At 42.4% G+C, this 24891-nt stretch overlaps 1 protein-coding gene across 3 annotated transcripts in view; it reads right to left on the bottom strand.

The window, feature by feature from the left end:
• The window catches only part of LOC124789700 (N-acetyl-D-glucosamine kinase), a 195234-nt gene that overhangs the window by 60351 nt on the left and 109992 nt on the right, over window positions 1–24891 (bottom strand). The window contains exons 1-2 of one of the 3 annotated variants that reach the window (XM_047257150.1): window positions 1586–1716; window positions 274–358 (exon numbers count right to left, since the gene is read on the bottom strand). Coding sequence is in view for 2 of the 3 variants with exons in the window: in XM_047257149.1 (XP_047113105.1) it covers window positions 274–358; window positions 1333–1343 (96 nt within the window). In the remaining variant the exon portion in view is untranslated. Of the gene's footprint in view, window positions 1–273; window positions 359–1332; window positions 1415–1585; window positions 1717–24891 lie in introns of those variants that run through there. The other 2 variants (XM_047257149.1, XM_047257148.1) reach the window with 2 other exon arrangements.

Consider the following 24891-nt stretch of genomic DNA (forward strand, 5'->3'; position numbering starts at 1 on the left):
ATGAACAATAAAAAGTGTTGAATGATGAACACTACTACTCCAGTCATACGACAAAAATTATCATACAGGATATATGGAAAGGAGACATTTGAAAACATGAGCATTTTCTTTTTGTGTGATGATGGATAAGCACAACTAGAGAAAGTATGTAGCTATACAGGACCAAGGAAAGAAAAATGACTATCTTGAGAATCAGAATGTTCTTTCTCCTTTCAATTTATTAAATGCAGGAGAAGAAATTTTAGGTTTGTATAAAACAACTCATACACTCACCCAGTGGTTGACCCCTGGCCCACCGCATTCTGCCAGTTTTTCACCTTGGCCATTATATAGCACTATCTTTGAATGTGTAGCTCCCCTGAAAAATAACATAAAATGAACAGCTGTGTAACTTTTCTCAGTCTATAAAAGTTCTGAGAGAGAGAGAGACCCGCCATTGTAACAGATAATTTATCAACAAAGAAATGATCAAACAACCCTGTAGGCCATCCATAATGCTAGCTGCAACTCTTGGTTGTGCGTATATGACGAATGAGCCTTCAAACGGATGCTGAAATAGACACTGTGCCTTAAGAAGATATATAGGAGACTAAGCTACCAGCAGAGTACTTGTATTATCGGTAATAATCATTAAATTGTCAAAACTGTCCAATCAACAAATAAGAGGTATAGCATCCTATCATATGAAATTCACAGAAATACTGTAAGTCACACTGTTATGTGGACATGAAGTATGCCATCTCATGAGTATGTTTTTCTTCCTGTGGCACAACAATGCGAAAAGGACATACCTTGCACAACGTGTCTCTTCCTGGTACACCGTATTTTCCGAATTTCTCACTGAAGGAAAAGTGATTCGCTGACAAAACTGCCCAAAACCTTTCCGAACTGCTTCATCATTTCAGAAAACTAAAATACTAAGCATTAGCGTACCTTTAATGCTTTAGTTGTGTACAGGCATAGAATTATGCCCATTTCAATAATAACTGCTTCATTCCCTGTGAATGACATGCTGTTGGTGCTCTCCTACCCAATTAGAGATAGCCTGCGCAACTATGGATATTGGATAACTGGGAGCAGTATACTACCATTATCGTTTTAAATTATTCGACAATAATTCTCACTGGACAGCCCGGAACATTTTATTAATTGTGGAATTTCCAGCCGTTAGAGTTAACATTTTACAGCCTGAATTCTGTCACTCCGGCGGGCAGAGTAAGTGGACGATACAGGTAGAGCATTTGAAATTTGTAATAATAAAGCGAGTAATTCTTTGTGTTGCTAGTAAATGCAATGGGATGAAACGGTATTAAGGTGCGTGTTACAACCTACCCAACAAACATCACCGTAGAACATAAAGAATTATCTGATAACGTTGAAAAACAACACGTGCACCTTTTCCCTGCTGCGGAAACCCTTCCTCACCGATAAAACTTATTAGTCCAGAAGGGAAAAACACGGACACCTGGCCTTCTCGTTTCCATGGGGGCAGTATGATTCACAATTCTTGTTGACCAGCGACTATTCCGTCGAATAGGTACGAGGATATATTTGATAACAAACTGAAGTGGCAAATTTAACTTACTAATCAAAACATCAATCGTAGTTCTAACCCAAAGAAAGGCAACTATTATAATGTTCATATTTGCGGATAAATGTGTGTGCAAACAATTCAAGGAGCACAAAAAGTCACCAGTATTATATCCACCTGCCACACACAGGCAGACTCTCCCCTGTCAGGGGCCCCACAGCTGAACAGTTCTGTAATTCGGGTGACAAGGGATTTGGGAGAAAGGGGAAGGGGGCGTGCGATAAGCCCTTACCAGTTTCTAAATTAACATAATAATGCTGTTGATGATTATGCATTCAAAATCGTTTCAAAATATTTGAGGTAACACAACACCCACATAAAATTTCACCGGTATTTATTTTCGAATGTTTGTTGTAATTCTACCGTAGGAAATAATTTTTTTCCGATAAACATATCGGCTCAAGACTTCTATTTGTATATACTGGTCCACTGTGATTCTGTTCCACTCTGGTCTGCAGTGTTCTGTTATTAATGCGATTTAGCGGCTCCATATTGTTGACTAACGTTGTTTAATTTCAATTCATTTCGTTTCATTTTTATTGGTCTTTTTAATTATTTGTTGTACAAGGATTACAACATGATATTGGACAAATTACTGTGATCTACAATACAAATTTTTAAATCATACATGAATATTTACATTGATTAAGGCTTAATATTATTACAATTGAAAACACATGATATTTAACACAAGTAATTCAACCAGTATTTTTTACATAAAACTTTTGCTTAACGATTCATTCATTCTTTTTTTAATATTGGGGAATAAATTTTTATGTTTAAAGATATGCATCTATACTATAACACTAGCAATAAATATTTATGAACAGGTTTTTTAAATTGTGAAGTGTCTTTTACTGTTTTAAAGTTATTAGGTAGCTTATCGTATAGTCTGTCTCCTGTTTGCAGTGGCCCATTCTGTTTGTGTTGTGTATGCATGTTGAACCATATCCTGCTTTCTCCTTGGGTGAACACAGCTCGCCAAACAATTTTTTGACACACACACACTGGCGACACATGATGTACGCCATCGATTCTCAACCTGCAGGACGTGATAACTATCGAGGTAAAAAAAAAAAAAAGGAAGGGCGATCGATATCTATAGTGTCAACTATAGACTTATAGACTTCCACTGTACTTTGTGTTGAAGCCAGAGTGGGCGGGGCCTGCCGCCGTTTTAAGTAGCACTAAACTTTAGCAGACTACTGCTTACGTTTGTTTCTTGCTCATCATCTCTGGCGTGTGCAAGCAACAACTGTTTTAAATACTAAAAATTACAGTGCTTACAGGAATAATATCGTGTCAAGAAGGCAATTTCTACCGTTTTTCTGTTGCTACATGCGTATTTGCTCTAGTAATACGATACATTTGGCCTCGTTAATGTACCTTGTTGTTGTTCTTTTTTTTTTCGATGGACGTATTTCGAACAACCAAGAAGTGATGTGAAAAACAAGCTTTCGTTATCCGTTTAATTCCACATCTACTATATTTGTATCGATAGCAAATGAAGCTGGAATTCCGAAGCCAATGCTTGTTCGCTTACTGGTGCTGTTTCTTGTTCGTCACATTTTCAGCTTTCAACTCGTATGCACGACATTTTTAATGTTACCGTTTACAAGACGCTTGACATACGTGTGCTCCGTTAGCCTATAAACGTGTGCAATGAGGAAATAAGCAAGGGATGCTATTGTACCTTTTGGATGTCATAAAAATGAACAATTATTGAAATGTCAAAGAAACAGAAGTGCACAGTGGCATACCTCCATTAAATTGCCTGTGCATTTGTCTCACTGTAGTTTCCACATCTCACTTTGAAATCATGTGTCATTCTGTGTGTGGTCAAAAATTGCAGTTTAGGCCTTAAGGGTAAAAAATGATTTCATTTTTTAAACATGTTCCTGCATTGTGCAATACTATACAAGTGATTAAAGGATTGATTTCAAATGCTTAGACCACGTAAAATGCATATTTTGCTTTAAAATGTATGTGAGACATTTTGTAGTAATGGTAGCCTAACCTTTGTACAACGTAGGCCCGACCTTTCCAACAGTAGCCTATTTGCTTCTTTTCCCTGAATATCTCTCGGCAGTGGTAAAAGTAATGATATTGTGGGCAACGTTATTACTGATCTGCAAATCTTTGCACAAGTTCTTTTTGAAACTATCTCTTGTTGTCTTTGTGGTGGTTAATAAAATGTGCTGGAAGACTGACAGACAAAGTAATTGATGAATTATAGGGATATTATGGGAAGGCTATTAGAGATAACTGTGACAATTTAGAGAAGTTGAGAAGAACTGTGTTCATCAAATATCAACTGATGAAAAGCTATGTCATGCTTTGTGTCCACCTCCACCAAACACTTGCTGTAAATATAGGCAAACTGAATTTTCTGGCATCGGGCATGAATTTACACATAAACATTTTTTTTTCCTTTGGCAGTAATGGAGGCAATCAAACCTATTTCCAGAGATTTGGAAAATCCTGAGCTACTAAAGAAGTGTTTACATGGGAAGACCCAGAATGTGAATGAGTCCTTCAATAATGTTGTGTGGTGCCTAAAAATGTATTTGTTGGCCTTATGACTCTATAGTTAGCAGTGTCTGCTGGTGTAATAACTTTTACTGGCGGGAACTATGAAAGACAAGATGTGCAGAAGCAAGGGGTAAGATGTGGACAGAACACAGCTAAAGGACTGCGGGAACTGGATGAGCTTCGTGTACGTGAGTTAGCCGCTCAGCAAATGACAAAACAAGCAAGAAAGAAAAGGAGGAGGCAAGCACTAGGCTATTGTGACACTGACGAAGACACAGACTATGAGCCACGGCAATTCTAGTGTACGAAAGACGCAAAAATGTTAAGTCTGTATAAGAATTTGTAATAAAAAAAGTTTTAGACCTCAATACCTCTGAACTACATTTTTGGCAATAAATGACCTGTTTTCTAAAACAGTACTGATGGTAGAGGCATGAAATTTTCACAGCGTGTCAAGTGTGAGATTCAACACATATGAAACTAGAATAATTAACGTATCCTGGGTTGTTTTGCTTTTATGTTCATTTATTTACAAAATTCTGTCAAAAAACTGAGTGTTTCAAAAAGAAAGATAACATGCCCCATAATACAATTTTAGTAATAATCCTAGTTCACCGTATCTAGAATGGTGTATTCAGTTATTATGGAAAATTGTAAGTTGGTGTCTTAAAAAGTTTCCAAGATAATGGGTCACAAAATTCGATAATCTAACATTGGCGGCATAGGACATATAATGTACCCTTACTTGTTTTTCTCTGCTTCTGACAGTCGTCCCACAAACACATCACATGATTTACTACCTTATGTTTTCTGCATGATCGAAACTGCATTACAAAGTGGACTATGCCTGTCAGTACAGAAAATGCATTTTGTGTCCACGCACCCACACTTTAGAATCTGACCTGCTGCCCCGACAAAATAAATATTAATAGCTTGTTTATGCCATGCGTCCTTGAAAGCAGTGACCAACCTAAAAACATATCATTCGTTTAGCTATGATTATTAGTCTGCAAATGAAGTACATACTGATGAAATGTGGTTCAGTGCACTGTTCTCAGTCATCACTAGAAATACCTGCAATTATACCCTTTACACCATACATATAGCCCAAATTCCATGTTTCCCCGGCCATAATGATGGATGATGTGATAGGCTCATGCCAATGGCGCAGGTATAGGCACAGTCCGACCGGAAAAACAAAATGGTTTACGAAATAACTGGGAGAGATACGTGAGTTCGATAATACTCTTAGGGGTAGCATACTCCTAAGTGCATTTATCTTTGGCCTACACGGCGAAGGCTTTCTCGTGTCTGAAGACTGTAAATGTTCAGTGTTGTCATAGTTTATTTATTTATTATAAATTCCATTAATCCGTATTGTGATAACCACAAGGATGTGGAATGAGTCATGATTACATAACACAGATATAAAACATGTATATAAAATGACAAAAATGCACCATAAAATGATGAGTAAGCTTGACAGTAAAATACAAACCAAAAGTATAGCTCAGGTAACATAAAACAGTTACTGAAAAAGAAAATATAGTACATTTTCCAACTTAATTGTTTAAGTTATAGCAAAACACATTAAAACAAAGTTTTATGAATATAAATACCAATGGCAATACAATTTACCTTTATTGGCAGGTACTCATCAAGAGAATAGAAGGAATTTCCCATTAGGTTTTCTCTTAATTTACGTTTAAAAGTAGATAACATTAATGTGATCTTTAATATCTGAAGAAAAATTTGAAAAGTTTTGTGGCAGAATAATTATCACCCTTTTTGCACAATACTTAAATGTTTCAAATCCCTATGTAAATCATTTTTTGACGTAGTATCATGATCATGACATTCACTATTAGTTTTAAAAGAGACTGGTTATTAGAAACAAAAATCATCAAAGAAAATGTATTGAGAGGTGACTGTTATTATTTGTAACTTTCGGGACAGATTTCTGCAAGAATATCTTGGATGAACACCGCTCATGATTCTCTCAGCTCTCTTCTGTGCAGTGAATACCCTTTTTTTGTGTTAAGGGCTGGTTACCACAAAATATTGTGCCATATGACGTAACAGAATGAAAATAACCAAAGTAGGCAGCTTTGACAAGGTCCAGGTCACCAATGGGGGTGATTACATGCAGAGTATAAGTTGCCACACGGCCCCTTCTATGTATTTCTAGGATATGCACAGACCAGTTCAACTTGGCACAAATTAGAATGCCCAAGAACCTAGATGATTCACAGCATAGTATATTACCACAGTTTAAGTGGCATACTTCATTTTCCTGCTGAGATGTATGAAATTGCATAAACTGAGTTTTTTCAATATTTAGAGTTAGTCCATTGCACTTAAACCAGTGTACGATGTCAACGAGTACAGCATTATCTTTATTTTCTAGGTCATTGTTGGTTGGAGTTTCAAGCAGAATAGTGGTATCATCAGCAAAAAGAGTAAATTTACAATCGGTGTCTGTACAAAGTCGAAGATCATTGATGAAGGTAAGAAAAAGCAAAGATGAGCTTCTGTGAAGTTTGGAAGGTAGGAGAAGAGGTACTGGCGGAATTGAAGCCGTGAGGACGGGTCGTGAGTCGTGCTTGGGTAGCTTAGATGGTAGAGCACTTGCCCGCGAAGGGTCCCGAGTTCCAGTCTCGGTTCGGCACACAGTTTTAATCTTCCAGGAAATTTCTTATTAGCGCACCCCCCCCCCCCCCCCCTGCAGAGTGAAAATTTCATTCTGAAGTGAGGCGTTATTTGCAGGATACAAACTTACATCAAGCGCAAAGCAAATGTATGCGTACACCGTAACTGTCGCTGGGAAATGGCAACAATACAATCCCCGTCCATTTCTCGACCTGCGCGAACCGCCATCGTTCGTGTATCGGACAATAGTGCTTAACGATATTTTATTGTATGACGTAGTACTGTGGAGTGTGTTGCGAAATTCTGCTCCGTATTTAGGGAGCTATAGACCCTTGGACTGAAACTGTGGTTTGGCTTTAATTGGGAAAATTTTGAGATAACTAACAGCAAATATTGCATTTTAGAGGTGTATTAGAATGAACAACCTTTAACGAAGAATTTAAGGGTTATTATTTACGCTGCACTCTTGATAAACTGCGTGTAAATACGGCCCTGGCTCGCTTGCTGTAATAATCTGTAATCAATTCCCAGACAGACTGTACAAGTCAGCACCTGCAGAGGCGGGCAACTCTCAGTTCTGCTCGACGCTAATTCGAACGACAGTTAAATTATGGGTGTTTTAACGCCATATCTTGTACTGGGAAGAAGCATGAAGAATAACCGAGTCCAATGAAACACTTCCACGCCTTTGAGATACAGAGCTACATACAAACATTCAGACATTTTCGGACTATGTTACAAACTACGAAATACTCGGGAGAGTCAGAAACGTGAAGAAATTGTAAATAATATCAACAGGAGAAGGAGAACTGGTCATTTTGGTCAGGTGATGAGTCCTGACATGTAAATCCAACATTTCAAAATTGAATAGTCTACAGAAGTGGATAAGGAAAGCATAATTGCATGCCTCATGCATTTAAGAAGGAAGTTTCGGTTTCATCTAATGACCATTCCCGAAAGGCGATGGACAAAGAAGAAATTGCCACAAAGGCCGACAACATTTGGCAATAGATCGGCACATGAAGTTCCTCCCCAACAATTGAGGTATAAGTATTGTGTTGTAGTAGTTCAGGAACACGTGTTGAGATCGTTCACTGCATGTAGAAATTAAATAAGACAGAAAAGATATCTACCTGCATTTACATTCGTGACCCTCCCCCCCCCCCCCCCCCCCCTCAACGCGCGCGCGCACACACACACACACACACACACACACACACACACACACACACACACATTTATCGCAATGAACAATTTGGTGTAACTGCATGGTGAAACAAGCAGTTTGGTCAACACTGTGCGACATCGTGCCACTCTGCAACTAACTGCTTAGTACACAGTATCAATATTAGGAATAAGAATAATATACATTAATATTTAAAATCACTTACTCTTGCCCAGAAAGTAGTCCAGCATTCAGCAACGCATATTTTCAATAAGTTACCAGCAACCATTAAGAGTTTAGTTTCAGACAAGGCACAATTTAAACATAATTTAAAAGAATTTTTGGTGGCCAACTCCTATTCCATCCATGAATTTCTCAACAAGTGCAGTAGACCACTTTAATGAAAATTAATTATACTTTAATTTTTGACAATACTTGGTTGTAACAGCCAAGTGAATGATGGATGTATGGAAAGCAGATGTAAGTCTTAAGTCTTTAAATAGTGGAAGTTTAATTTTAAATCTTGTACATAATTTGACTGTTCTTAATTGAGGATCATTGAAATGAATAATTTACTTTAATTTTTGACAATACTTGGTTGTAATAGCCAAGTAACTAGTTGCTGTGTGAATGATTGATTTAATGAAAGCAGATGTAAGTATTAAACCTGTAAATATTACAAGTTTAATTTTAATTCATGTCCATAATTTTACTGTTTATTGACTGAGGATCATTAAAATTAATGAAACTCAAGTTTTTCTAATTACATTTCTGTAATGTGTTTGTCTGATATGTTCCACACCCAGAAGGATCCCCTCTTTTGTGGGTCTATGGAATGAATAATTAATCTAATCTAATCTGCAATTAAATTACTGCACTTAAACGAGACATGACAGAGAATCCGGATCAGCGACGCACACTGCAAGTACAATTCGACAACGAAAACGCAAGGTCATGTACACCAAATCTCTTGGCTTCAAGGGTGCCCACACTCGCGGGCAACGGGGGAGCGGGGCACCCTCGCTCCCTTAGCTCTTAAGGAAAGGAAAAAAAAATATTTGTGTAGTTAAAAGTTTTTCTTTCAATAAAATTGTTTAAAAGTTGGTATTACGTAGGTTTTTAACAGGGTCGGAACGGCAACTTTTTTATACCTACTTACAAGTCGCCATTCGTGTTCCAAAATATGTGATGTGTAGTACCCCCCCCCCTCTCTCTCTCTCTCTCTCTCTCTCTCTCTCTCTCACTCACACACACACACACACACACACACACACACACACACACACACACACACAAACTATCGCATGGGAGCTCTTGCTTGGCTTGAGTCATACAGTGCGATTTTTTCCATTGTGTACAAACTCTAGGGATTGATCGATGAGAGATACGTAACAAAAAAAAAAAAAGGTCTAATGAATTTATGTCCGGAAATGCGTGGTTTCCATGCTAGAGATAATTTATTCAATTATACTTTGTTACTGAGACTGCAGTCTAATATGCGCCGTACTTTGCAGCCACTGTTACAGTATGCTTGGTTTCCCCCTGGATGTGATAAAGCGTTGTACACAGTGGTTCCGCATTCGATTCGAGGGTTTGCCAACATGATGTTTATTTACGGAAAGGCAAGCGGCAACGGGCGGAGTGCAGCAGTGTTGAATCAGTAGACCTATCCCCTCCGACAACAGCCACAGCACACTGTTTGCAACAGTGTTTCAACGTTTGTCTGACACAGGGTCGTTTCAGGAAGCAGGAAATCATGAAGGACGTACCCGAAATGTTCGGACACCAGACTTGGAGGAAAATGTGATTAACACTGTGGAAGGCAACCGCCGTGTCAGTACCAGGCAGTTAGCCTTCCAGTACAGGGCATGCAGGGCTTACTAGCGACAGACTTTCCACATCGGGAGCAGTTTTGTCACTGGTTTCTTCACAAGGCAACTACGATTCCGGTATTTGTGTCATCCATCCTACTCACAGATTGGGTCACCTTTACGTGGGGTGGTATCTTCAACTTTTGTAACAGTCAACTGTGGAATAGTATGAAGAACCCCCATGGTATGGTGACAGCCAATCATCAGCATCGGTGCAGCCAGAATGTGTCGGCCGGGATAAATGGCGACCGTATTTTGGGACCAGTCTTCCTTCCATGTCGCCTAACAGGCCGGAACTATCCGCGTTCCTTGCTGGTGACTTTGCCTCCGCTGCTGGAAGAAGTGCCACTGATTATTCGAAGGGTTAAGCTGCTGATACAAGATGGTGCTCCACCCCACTTCGCCGTTAACGTCCGGACGCATTTCAATCGTGTCTCCCCTGGTCGATGAATCGGACCGGAGGATCCAGTTGCATGGCCTGCTCGTTCACCGGATCTCAGCCCGTGCAATTTCTGGCTATGGGGCATCTCACAAGTATCATCTATGCAGAGCCAATTTCTGATGTGGAGAAACAGGAGCAGCGTATTCATGCTGTCTTGGACAGTGCTCGGATGCAGCATGGCCGGCGTGAACGTGTGATGCAGGACATCCCACGGCGCATACAAGCACGCGTTGAGGCACATGGAAACCATTTCAAACACATACTGTAACTGTGGCTGGATCGTGCAGCGTATATTAGATCGCAGTCTCTGTAACAATGTATGATTGAATACATTTTTTCCAGCATGGAAAACATGCATTTCTAGAATAAGTTCCTTAGACTTTTTTTGTTCCGTATCCTCTCATCGATCAGTCCCTAGAGTTTGTACACGGTGGAAAAATCACCCTTCTACGATACTGTAATCTCAATAAGTGGCAGGACGTGTTGTGCGTGTGTTCATTTATCGCAAAATGTAGATAAACGTCAGTGAGGAGCGTTAAATCAAGTGTGCTCTACACCTACCTTCGTAGCCAATGTTTAATGCAGTTAAGAAAATTAGATCTTCGGCGAGTAACTTGATAGTGCACTTGCTTTTGAGCATATTGGTAAAGATCTTGATTACATTGCGTTAAAAACAGTCATTCTAACTCTCTTCTCTCTCACACTATCAAGTGTCATCCGTGAGCAGGAGGCATAGTTAATACAAACTAGAGGCAGTTTGTCGTAACCCCGGATTAATCCACGTAGACCATGATAGGGCCCCACAGTGGCACTGTCTATTCCATTTTTCGGGGGAAAACTAATCGGCAGCAGTTTTTAATTGGAAATAAGACTGTTCAGCATTATGTGCATATTATTGTGCAGTATTTTGAAAGCAGAGGAAATAATAGATCACTGACAAACTAAAGTCCATTCGAACATTTGAAGAACACATTCGAGATAATTCTACCTTAGAAATCACATTTTCATATTATAAATTGCCTCAGGGGTTTTATTTAAATATGCTGCTCTATGGTCTCCTGTGCAATATTATGAAATTGAGCCACGGCATTCTCGAGGGGGATTATTTACTTTACTTTGTTAGCGAAGCTCGTGTTATAATCGTGTGTTGATGTACTCTCGCACGAAATTATCAGTACGTAACAATGTATAGTGAAACAGACAATCAGTCTTTTGCGGCACACTCACACTTCAAGCCCGCGCCTCCTAAAACTGCCACTTCAAGTGTCCACGTAAAAATGCAGTGTTTCAAAACATTTCGGTTAAGTTTTCGTCCAAGCTATACCGTTTAACCCATTCAGATATCCCTGTATTACCATTCGCCCCTGCCTAATGTTGCAGTGCTAAAGGGGCTCCATGCGCTCAATGTATACTATGCAGTAATATTGACTGACTGAGAGCAGTATTGACGGTTTGTGCAACATATTGAAGGTGACAGAAGAGCTTTGAAAATATTGACACTCGCTCAATGTATTACGAAATATATTGTACCGTGTAAGGGTAATACTGTGTAATACACGGAATTTCCTGCGAAACTTCGTGATCTGTGGATATGCAAACAACTGATACAACGACACCATACGAACACGAATACACCAGGAACGACAGATGAAAGGAGTCATCAGTGGACTAGTATTCAGGGGAGTAGTTTGATTATATACACTCCTGGAAATTGAAATAAGAACACCGTGAATTCATTGTCCCAGGAAGAGGAAACTTTATTGACACATTCCTGGGGTCAGATACATCACATGATCACACTGACAGAACCACAGGCACATAGACACAGGCAACAGAGCATGCACAATGTCGGCACTAGTACAGTGTATATCCACCTTTCGCAGCAATGCAGGCTGCTATTCTCCCATGGAGACGATCGTAGAAATGCTGGATGTAGTCCTGTGGAACGGCTTGCCATGCCATTTCCACCTGGCGCCTCAGTTGGACCAGCGTTCGTGCTGGACGTGCAGACCGCGTGAGACGACGCTTCATCCAGTCCCAAACATGCTCAATGGGGGACAGATCCGGAGATCTTGCTGGCCAGGGTAGTTGACTTACACCTTCTAGAGCACGTTGGGTGGCACGGGATACATGCGGACGTGCATTGTCCTGTTGGAACAGCAAGTTCCCTTGCCGGTCTAGGAATGGTAGAACGATGGGTTCGATGACGGTTTGGATGTACCGTGCACTATTCAGTGTCCCCTCGACGATCACCAGTGGTGTACGGCCAGTGTAGGAGATCGCTCCCCACACCATGATGCCGGGTGTTGGCCCAGTGTGCCTCGGTCGTATGCAGTCCTGATTGTGACGCTCACCTGCACGGCGCCAAACACGCATACGACCATCATTGGCACCAAGGCAGAAGAGACTCTCATCGCTGAAGACGACACGTCTCCATTCGTCCCTCCATTCACGCCTGTCGCGACACCACTGGAGGCGGGCTGCACGATGTTGGGGCGTGAGCGGAAGACGGCCTAACGGTGTGCGGGACCGTAGCCCAGCTTCATGGAGACGGTTGCGAATGGTCCTCGCCGATACCCCAGGAGCAACAGTGTCCCTAATTTGCTGGGAAGTGGCGGTGCGGTCCCCTACGGCACTGTGTAGGATCCTACGGTCTTGGCGTGCATCCGTGCGTCGCTGCGGTCCGGTCCCAGGTCGACGGGCACGTGCACCTTCCGCCGACCACTGGCGACAACATCGATGTACTGTGGAGACCTCACGCCCCACGTGTTGAGCAATTCGGCGGTACGTCCACCCGGCCTCCCGCATGCCCACTATACGCCCTCGCTTAAAGTCCGTCAACTGCACATACGGTTCACGTCCACGCTGTCGCGGCATGCTACCAGTGTTAAAGACTGCAATGGAGCTCCGTATGCCACGGCAAACTGGCTGACACTGACGGCGGCGGTGCACAAATGCTGCGCAGCTAGCGCCATTCGACGGCCAACACCGCGGTTCCTGGTGTGTCCGCTGTGCCGTGCGTGTGATCATTGATTGTACAGCCCTCTCGCAGTGTCCAGAGCAAGTATGGTGGGTCTGACACACCGGTGTCAATGTGTTCTTTTTTCCATTTCCAGGAGTGTATTTAACACTTACTTCGTAATTAGCTGTAGAAGCATTCGACAAAAGTGTAACAACAGACAAATAATACTGCAACTACTTATTTGTTCTTTCTGTACGATTGAGTAATTTACTGTAGATAAACAACGGCATTACCTACCAATCCTCCATAACAATGTGTCTCGCTCTTTTTAGATTTATAAATCGCTTCTAGGTCTGTTGTACACCCGGTCCTATTACGATTGTTGGCCACAGCTCGTGGTCTCGCGGTAGCGTTCTCGCTTCCCGAGCACGGGGTCCCGGGTTCGATTCCCAGCAGGGTCAGGGATTTTTCCTGCCTCGAGATAACTGGGTGTTGTTGTGTCGTCATCATCATCATCATTCATCCCCATTACGGTTGGAGGAAGGCAATGGCAAACCATCTCCACTAGGACCTTGTCTAGTAAGGCGGCGCGGGTCTTCCGCGTTGCTCCCCTACGCTCTGTAATGAAGTATGGGACTCATCATCATCATCATCATCATCATCATCATCATTAGGATTGTTTCTTTTTTTTCCACGTATCGCTTCTTTCGCGTCTAGAAGTGATTCATAGATGTGGAAAAGTCGTTGTCTACTGTACACGACAAACGGTAGGGCTCCCTCTAAACGGTTGCGTAAGGTGGTTCAAAAGTTGGAGGAATACAGGGGTGTAACACCTCCATATAATGCTATAAGCTGTAAAACACATCATTTTTCAAACCAACCTTCATATCGAAGAGAACTGTTAAAGACTACACCGAGGTTTGTACTATTGCGCAGTGGAACAGAAAGTGCAAGAATAAAATTTTGTTCGAAACCGGGTGAGAAGCGGGTAAGCGGTGAGGAGGAGGAGGGGGGGGGGGGGGGGGGCTCTGGCGGCTACGCAGCCGTGACGTAACGGAATTTCAACATGGGAACTCGTTTCATCAAACTATTCGAGAGGGAAGCCAAGAACAACTGCTTCAGCACTTTCACAACAGTGCAGAGCAGACAGAATGTTCTGCTGTAACAAGGCTGATGTGTAACTTCACCACGAGATGTCATAAGAACGCCTTTCAAGATGCAAACTTCGCATGAAGGAACCACCTAAAACCCTGAAGTTAAACATTAGAACAATCTAGAGCGCTGACAGGCTCAGAAAACGAGATCACATTCGGTCACCAGAGTGGGGGGAATCACATCATCGACTGCTCTAAAACCTCTCCCTCCTCAAGTTCATTCTCAGACTGAGGCCATTCCATCTGTATCACGGATACCGATGGAAGACCATATCTGCTAAATTGCAGGATGCGCGGGTGAATTCAGCAAGTGTCTACAAACTGCCGCCAACTTGGAGTCCACTGCTACAAGGCCACAGCCGACTGGAGTGGAGTGGTCTTCTGGTCCACAAGCCTCAGTCCCGCCTGTCATAGTGGTGACTGACTGAGAATGGCGGACGGTTCGGTGTTCCGTGGATGAAGACCCGGTCAGTTGTTGAGCTTGGACGCTGGGCGCCTGTGTTGCCGCTACTGGGGCAGTACAAGTGCTGCCTAACCGGCCTCATGCTGTGACCGACACTCGGGCTGTCTTTTGCGTTGTTGTGGAGTCTTCCATCTTTATGCCATCTCGACAACCGACTGCAGTGTTCTGCAGTATTCTGGGAAAGAGCCTAAGAGCAGCTACACTCGTCTACAGCGCTGACGCTCCGACAGAAGCGCACTGCCGCGCTGGGCTGCGGAAACGCACGGCCGCCGCACTGACCAGTCAACGCCAGGACCTGCGCTCCCAAGTTCCTCGCCGGGCACTGATGTGCGAACTCGCACTTTTCGAGCAATGGGAACTCAGCGGGGCAGCTACTAGGCAGCGCCGGCAAGAAGACTGAGTGATTGTTAAACTCCGCCAATTAATTACTGTTAATTGAATAATGCTTGATTAGCGCTTCCCAGGATCACTTATCCCCGCTTTCGCTCAACCTCCTGATAACAACACAACTCCCGCTCGGGTCGTAACAGCACTTTCGGCTATCAAATCTCTCAGAATTCGTTTTTCTCGACGATTTAAGAACGTGTAAAGCCCGATAACAAGAAGGGTTCATTATTAAGTCCTTTTTATTAAATGGAGTATGAACGATACGACTAATAGAATGGTTCAAATGGCTCTGAGCACTATGGGACTTAACATCTGAGGTCATCAGTCCCCTAGAACTTAGAACTACTTAAACCTAACTAACCTAAGGACATCACACACATCCATGCCCGAGGCAGGATTCGAACCTGCGACCGTAGCGGTCGCGCGGCTCTAGACTGTAGCGCCTAGAACCGCTCGGCCACCAAACGACTAATAAACAATCATCCTAAAACTACATTATTCGAGTATTGAGTATCTGGACATAAGTAGATAATCAGCACTATTTCCATTAACTGCAGAGCTTGCTGACGCTAGACATCTGAGAGAATGAGGCACTTAACGAAAAACACTGACCGATCTCGACGCTGCAGACATGTTTATGATTAAACGTCATTAATGCAGACTGAAAACATCGAAAATTTTTGCGACGTGGTAAATAATGTAGTTAAAATCTCTCTACCATGAGTCGGTGGGTCATTACGTCCCAAACCGGTTGTGTCTGTCTACCGTGCGAAGGAACCGTATCTGATTACCAGTACTATCATATACACAACCTGACAAGACAGAGAAGCATCCACAAAATGTGGTCTGATGACAGTGTAACTTCGTACTTTTACACACCATTGGCAGGCACATAAATGATTGGAGTTTCAGTTCTCTGTGACATAACGGCCATAAGAGCGCATCATTGTTGTTCTCGCGTAGTGTTGTTACCAGCTATGGTATGGTATACAACAGTTAACAGCGATAGATGTTAAGTAATCACTGTTATGGACACGATGACGCTGTGCACTCGTGTGAGGTAGCCTTATCAGAAACTAACCTTGTGGGGCTCTTTATTTAGCTGGTTAGTCGAGTCGTGGAATACCCAGATTTGTGGGGCATTCGGATGTGACAGTAGCACAATGTTGTGCTGCATGGAAACATGAGGGCAGGCATACTTGTCACGGTTCCGGCCAACCACGTCTGACCACCACAACTGTATTGTTCGCCGAGTACATTATAACTCTTCTCCATCTGCACCTGCCTTCGGTGAAGAAATAGTGGGCTCCCTGCAACAATCTGTGTCATCCCAACCATTGGTCCGGGACTAGCAGCAGCCGAACTAGGGACTTATCCTCTCATACGTAGGCTGCCATAAGCACCATAACATAAACGACTGCATTTTGAGTGGTGCCATGACTGGGAAGCATGGACGGCTGAGAATGGCATCACATTGTGTTCGGCACTGAACTGCGTTTCTGCACTACCACGGATGACCATCGTCAGCGAGTATGGCGACGACCTGGTAATAGGTCCAATGTTTAGGAGAGGCACAGCGGTGTCACTCCTAGCGTCATCGTGTGGGGAGCTATCAGGCATAGTTTTGGCTCACGGCTGGTAGTGATGGAGGAAACTCTGACGTCACAATGGTACGTCACGGACATCCTGTGTCCTGATGTGTTACCTTCCATGCGACGCTATAGTGGTGCTATTTTTCAACAGGGCAGTTCTCGTCCATGATTGGCATGTGCATCTTTGAAATATCTGCGTTATATTGATGTACTCCCGTTGCCAACAAGATCCCCAGATCAGTCTTCAACAGAAGATGTGTGGGACCAGCTCGGACGTTAGCTCCATCTCAGCGACGATATCCAGGATATCAAGGACGAGTTACAATGGTGTAAGGGAGGGGAAGGGGAAGCTTGCCTCAGAAGAGGATACAACGGCCTTATGACCCCTTCCCAACCAAATCAGTGCATGCGTCTAGGCCAGATGGGATGCGACCTCATAATGATAAATGGTCTCATACTGCCAGCTCCTTTGTAAATTTGAGTCGATTTTGTACTCGCTGAAATAACGTCACATGCCCTCGCAGCCCGTGAAGATTTATTTCGTTTCCTCCTCCCGTTGTGGTTTCTTCACCTTTTCGTGAGGCAGTGCTTTTTCCTTGGTGGGAGGACTGAGACGATATTCATTCAACCTTGTGAGGCCTGTTGAGAAGTAGCGGTTTCAGAGGTCAGCTGACAACTGCTAGGAAAATGATGGGCTGACAAGATGCTGCTCCATGCCGCATCCAATGACACCGTTTAAAGAGGACGAACGGGTCTGGTGATCAGTGCTCGATCGCGGAATAAGGTTTAGCGAGCTAACATGAAATATTTATGGGTGTGATACGGTTGTTGTTGTGGTCTTCAGTCCTGAGACTGGCTTGATGCAGCTCTCCATGCTACTCTATCCTGTGCAAGCTTCTTCATCTCCCAGTACCTACTGCAACCTACATCCTTCTGAATCTGCTTAGTGTATTCATCTCTTGGTCTCCCTCTACGATTTTTACCCTCCACGCTGCCCTCCAATGCTAAATTTGTGATCCCTTGATGCCTCAAAACATGTCCTACCAACCGATCCCTTCTTCTAGTCAAGTTGTGGCACAAACTTCTCTTCTCCCCAATCCTATTCAATACCTCCTCATTAGTTACGTGACCTACCCACCTTATCTTCAGCATTCTTCTGTAGCACCACATTTCGAAAGCTTCTATTCTCTTCTTGTCCAAACTGGTTATCGTCCATGTTTCACTTCCATACATGGCTACACTCCATACAAATACTTTCAGAAACGACTTCCTGACACTTAAATCTATACTCGATGTTAACAAATTTCTCTTCTTCAGAAACGATTTCCTTGCCATTGCCAGTCTACATTTTATATCCTCTCTGCTTCGACCATCCTCAGTTATTTTACTCCCTAAATAGCAAAACTCCTTTACTACTTTAAGTGTCTCATTTCCTAATCTAATCCCCTCAGCATCACCCGATTTAATTTGACTACATTCCATTATCCTCGTTTTGCTTTTGTTGATGTTCATCTTATATCCTCCTTTCAAGACACTGTCCATTCCGTTCAACTGCTCTTCCAAGTCCTTTGCTGTCTCTGAGGTTCGCCGATGACATTGTAATTCTGTCAAAGTTTTTACTTCTTCTCCATGAATTTTAATACCTACTCCGAATTTTTCTTTTGTTTCCTTTACTGCTTGCTCAATATACAGATTGAATAACATCGGGGAGAGGCTACAACCCTGTCTCACTCCTTTCCCAACCACTGCTTCCCTTTCATGTCCCTCGACTCTTATAACTGCCATCTGGTTTCTGTACAAATTGTAAATAGCCTTTCGCTCCCTGTATTTTACCCCTGCCACCTTCAGAATTTGAAAGAGAGTATTCCAGTTAACGTTGTCAAAAGCTTTCTCTAAGTCTACAAATGCTAGAAACGTAGGTTTGCCTTTTCTTAATCTTTCTTCTAAGATAAGTCGTAAGGTTAGTAATGCCTCACGTGTTCCAACATTTCTACGGAATCCAAACTGATCTTCCCCAAGGTCCGCTTCTACCAGTTTTTCCATTCGTCTATAAAAAATTCGCGTTAGTATTTTGCAGCTGTGACTTATTAAACTGATAGTTCGGTAATTTTCACATCTGTCAACACCTGCTTTCTTTGGTATTGGAATTATTATATTCTTCTTGAAGTCTGTGGGTATTTCGCCTGTCTCATACATCTTGCTCACCAGATGGTAGAGTTTTGTCAGGACTGGCTCTCCTAAGGCCGTCAGTAGTTCTAATGGAATGTTGTCTACTCCCGGGGCCTTGTTTCGACTCAGGTCTTTCAGTGCTCTGTCAAACTCTTCACGCAGTATCTTATCTCCCATTTCATCTTCATCTACATGCTCTTCCGTTTCCATAATATTGTCCTCAAGTACATCGCCCTTGTATAAACCCTCTATATACTCCTTCCACCTTTCTGCCTTCCCTTCTTTGCTTAGAACTGGGTTGCCATCTGAGCTCTTGATATTCATACAAGTGGTTCTCTTCTCTCCAAAGGTCTCTTTAATTTTCCTGTAGGCAGTATCTATCTTACCCCTAGTGAGACAAGCCTCTACATCCTTACATTTGTCCTCTAGCCATCCCTGCTTAGCCATTTTGCACTTTCTGTCGATCTCATTTTTGAGACGTTTGTATTCCCTTTTGCCTGCTTCATTTACTGCATTTTTATATTTTCTCCTTTCATCAATTAAATTCAATATTTCTTCTGTTACCCAAGGATTTCTAGTAGCCCTCGTCTTTTTACCTACTTGATCCTCTGCTGCCTTCACTACTTCATCCCTCAGAGCTACCCATTCTTCTTCTACTGTATTTCTTTCCCCCATTCCTGTCAATTGTTCCCTTATGCTCTCCCCGAAACTCTGTACAACCTCTGGTTCTTTCAGTTTATCCAGGTCCCATCTCCTTAAATTCCCACCTTTTTGCAGTTTCTTCAGTTTCAATCTGCAGTTCATAACCAATAGATTGTGGTCAGAATCCACATCTGCCCCTGGAAATGTCTTACAATTTAAAACCTGGTTCCTAAATCTCTGTCTTACCATTATATAATCTATCTGATACCTATTAGTATCTCCAGGATTCTTCCAGGTATACAACCTTCTTTTATGATTCTTGAACCAAGTGTTAGCTATGATTAAGTTATGCTCTGTGCAAAATTCTACAAGGCGGCTTCCTCTTTCATTTCTTCCCCCCAATCCATATTCACCTACTATGTTTCCTTCTCTCCCTTTTCCTACTGAAGAATTCCAGTCACCCATGACTATTAAATTTTCGTCTCCCTTCACTACCTGAATAATTTCTTTTATCTCGTCATATATTTCATCAATTTCTTCATCATCTGCAGAGCTAGTTGGCATATAAACTTTTACTACTGTAGTACGCATGGGCTTTGTGTCTATCTTGGCCACAATAATGCGTTCACTATGCTGTTTGTAGTAGCTAACCCGCACTCCTATTTTTTTATTCATTATTAAACCTACTCCTGCATTACCCCTATTTGATTTTGTATTTATAACCCTGTAATCACCTGACCAAAAGTCTTGTTCCTCCTGCCACCGAACTTCACTAATTCCCACTATATCTAACTTTAACCTATCCATTTCCCTTTTTAAATTTTCTAACCGACCTGCCCGATTAAGGGATCTGACATTCCACGCTCCGATCCGTAGAATGCCAGTTTTCTTTCTCCTGATAACGACGTCCTCTTGAGTAGTCCCCGCCCGGAGATCCGAATGGGGGACTATTTTACCTCCGGAATATTTTACCCAAGAGGACGCCATCATCATTTAATCATACAGTAAAGCTGCATGTCCTCGGGAAAAATTACGGCTGTAGTTTCCCCTTGCTTTCAGCCGTTCGCAGTACCAGCACAGCAAGGCCGTTTTGGTTAATGTTACAAGGCCAGATCAGTCAATCATCCAGACTGTTGCCCCTGCAACTACTGAAAAGGCTGCTGCCCCTCTTCAGGAACCACATGTTTGTCTGGCCTCTCAACAGATACCCCTCCGTTGTGGTTGCACCTACGGTACGGCCATCTGTATCGCTGAGGCACGCAAGCCTCCCCACCAACGGCAAGGTCCATGGTTCATGGGGGGGTGTGATACGGTATCACACTGTAAAAGAAAAGGCGCTAAAGAAACCAATGTTTTGGCCATAGTTACAGTGGCCTTCTTCTGATGTTTAGTTAGTTGGGTTCATCTGTGATGATGCGTTGTCGTTTCCCCTGCTGTACGTGACTTTCACTTTGACAGTCAGGTGAAACGAGTGATATGTCACTGACACGAATTGTAGCTGTGGGATGGTGACGGATCCGCCTTTCTTCCCGGTACCCTCCTTTCCTTCCCCGCTACCACCATAAAGAGTTGTCCTTTATGAGTTTCCAGCCTACCTGAAACTTGCAGCAGCATCGCTCCTGCGATTCCATGTGACTGCCCAACGAACAAAATCCCCGTTTGCTACGTTGAAGCTAATGGAAACAACTCCACGCAAACTCCGTTAACACTAAGTGAATGAAATTCGAGAGCTGGTGATATTCTAAAACAGTAGTTTGAGACAGATAGTGAAGAGCTTAAGCTGTAACCAGTAGGAGGTTGTTACGAACATCACAGTGGCATGAAGCTACGGGAGGCGACTCTCGTGGCTTTTGAGCTGACTTGTCCAGGCCAGTTATGGGAGGGGGCGGGGAGGGGGCGACTTGCTGATTAACGTTGACTCGAAATCACAGTGCAGTTTGGCTTTTTTCAGATTAAAAAATCTTTGCCAGAGGCGAAAGAAGTGGCAGAAGGCAGAAAAAAATCCAATGCAAAATGAGGATTGAAATCAGGCGTTTGGGTTTATAGTTTGCCATGTTACCAACATTAAAGGTTTTATAGACTGATGTCACGCTTCCCGCCACTTTAGCACAACAAACTGTACCACAAATACGCGTTTCGCAGAGATCTTAAAGGCGTTGTGTCACTGGAAATGGAATTTTCGTAATACACAATTATAAATACGAAAACAACCAAATACGGCATATTAGCTTTGGAAAAGCTGTAAACAAGATGGCGGCTGCTCGATTTGCTGCTGTCAGCTAATAACAGCGCAGGACACGTGATCTAGTCGTTTTTGGCACGGTTTGTTGTGCTAAAGTGGCGGGAAGTGCGACTTCAGTCTGGGGTAATGGTACCCCTACTCACACAGCCAACAAAATACACAGATCACTTACGGAATAGCTTTACTGTCCTTATAGTTTCCAGCCGAGGTCATTAACTAAACAGCAATTTTGAGAAAAGTCAGACGTCTAGCACATCCTCCATTTCTGTTGACAGGCGCTGATGAACGGGTTTTGAGCTGAATTTGCTAACCATCGACTATGAAATTAACTCCAAACATTAGCAACAATCTGCCATTCCTGCAATAGCGCCCCTTTTAGTTCATGCTTCGTCTACTGTTTCTTGAGTCGGAAGAGACTCCAGAAAAGGCTGTTTCACTGTTGACTAAAACTGTTCTCTGCATGTCTGCTTTTCACAAAGTATCGATCAGATATGCACAGCAAATTCCATTTAATAGTCCTCACTCCTCGTTGCCCAATGTAACACTGAGTAAAACTGACGAGCCTGTATTCTTTAAGCAACCATTCTAGCTTTCGCTTCACTTTATTTGAGGAAACTACGGTAAATCTAAATCAAAATGGGGTAACAGGGATTGCACCCCATCCTCCTCAAATATAAAACGTATCGTAAAGTTCGATCTTGGAATAATTACTGATCTTGTTCTATGTTAATGACCCTCCGTTTTATTAGGATCAGAAAGTATAATTAGTTCTTCATGTGACAGAATCGTTGTTGAACAGCCGAACAAAAGTCACGTGCCTTATGAACAAACTTGTGGTGTACCACACCAGCATAAACATTTCTTACATTTCAAACATTTTGTAAGACTTTTTAAAAATTTATTAATAACTTTTTAACATCACCCGTAGAGCCAGCTTCAGAATGATTTTTCAACATTTAAATGTGCAACAACATGTAACCGTTAAAAACAACAACTATCACAATCATTTAACCTGAAATTAAATCAGTGACCTAATAAAATTAAAATAGATTGATTAATATGAAAGAAGATTTGAGAGCACAAATTATACTCATTCATTTACTACGAGTATATTATACTGAAAAAAGTAGGAAGTCACTTTTCCAATATTCTTATTTGTCCTCTTGCTATAACATTTTCTAAAAGTCTATTTACTTTTACGTCTTCTGTCGCTAGGAGAGTTTGAATATTTCTCGGTAATGCGTAGTCGGATGGCATTAGACACTGCATTACTTAGTTTCTCGATATCTTCTGTCGCAGCTGAAGAAAATGTAGTTAATATCTTCCTCACTGCTGCATTCACATGAAGAAGCTTCGTTCATTTTGAGAAGGTAGCGATGTTGCTGGAATCTCCCATGGTTAAATCGAAACCACACCATTATCACCACAAAATTTCTGCTGTATCTGCAATTTTGGTACCAAGGACGAGAGATGATGGTTTTCGTACCTTCGGCCCCGGTTCTAGTTCATATGGTGTGTAGGAGATCGCCAGTTGTCACTTTACTGTATTGCACTAAATCATGTACGCAGCTACCTTGGCCAGAGTATCTGCTTCTTCATATCCCTTTATTCCGCTGTGCACCGTCACCCAAATAGTCGTATGGTATACTAAATAATTTTTGGTGGTGTTGACATCTCAGTATTTAATAGCAGCAATCCTGAGCGTGAATTTTATAAAATAATGACTGTTTCTTCTTGAGCTTCTTTTGCGTACCCTCAAAACCCGTTGAAAGTTCATACAGTAAGGACGCTACTTCAGGGAGCTTGAATTAGCCCACACGATTAGTCTTGCCCGCTGCGAGTTCACTTCTCCCTCTGTCTTTCATTTGTATAATTCTGTTTTGAGGAAGGTTATGCTGCTAAATTGTCAGTGAAAATTTTCTCATTCAGTGCACCTTGGATTAATTCGTTCCTTCTCTAGCATGTAGTGGATTATTGGCTAATGAATGATTCCCGGTCCCGGCGCCATAGTCCTCTTGTGGGCTATAGCTCTATCCATTTACTACAGGGAGAAGATTCCATTTATCAGATAATGCATCTGACTGTGTACCTTGCGCTCGGCTTTGTCATGTTCTGCTGCGTCTAGGGTATGGTTGCTTACAATGCTTTCTAAATCTTCTTTGGTCGTTGATTGTACGTTTCCCGTTACTGTATTAATTGGTCTTATTCTCTTGATCTTATTACAAAAGATATTCAGGCGGATTCTGTAGAAAGGCTACTACGTACAGAATTCCCTCTTCTTATTTTTGTACACACCCTTCGTCCTTGGCTGATCCAGTTTAAATCAAGGATATTCCCTTCACGGATTGACGCTTATTAGTTTTGAATGCTCCTCTCTTCTTCTCGGCTGCCGTTTCACTTTCTGCGTCTCACCGGACCGGAAGGGGCCTAGGAAAGGTATAGAAGGGCGTGTTTTCTTGGACGGAGGTTTCGGCTGCCCTTTCAATATTACGAGGGTGAGTCAAATGAAAACCTTAAATTTGTAATAACAAATCGAAATTTCGCTTCGTTATCCTGTAAGTTGGTAAGCGTGCTACAAACAGCATGCAGAATTGCCTATAGATGTCAGCATAGTGCAGATGCACACATACTGTCGCAGTATCAGTGTAAAGATGGCCGACCCACTTGCGCCTTGCACCAGGGAAGAACAGCGTTCTTTTATTCGGTTTTGCGTAGTGAAGGTGTGAAACCTATTGAAATTCATCGACGAATGAAGGTTCAGTACGGTGATGCATGTTTGCCACATCAGCAAGTCTACGAATGGAGTAGGAAGTTCGCAAATAGTGTGACTTCAGTGGAAGATGCTTCTCGTCCAGGTCAGGCACAACGAGTTGTGATTCCACAGAATACTGCAGCAGTTGAAGCCATAGTGAAGGAAAACCGCCGAGTGGCACTGAATGACATTGCAGCAAGTTTACAGATTAGTCATGGGTCAGAGCACCACATTGTGCATGATGTGCTCCAGTTTCACAAAGTGGCTGCAAGATGGGT

The sequence above is a fragment of the Schistocerca piceifrons genome, chromosome 3 (genome assembly GCF_021461385.2).
Source record: "Schistocerca piceifrons isolate TAMUIC-IGC-003096 chromosome 3, iqSchPice1.1, whole genome shotgun sequence".
NCBI lineage: Eukaryota > Metazoa > Arthropoda > Insecta > Orthoptera > Acrididae > Schistocerca > Schistocerca piceifrons.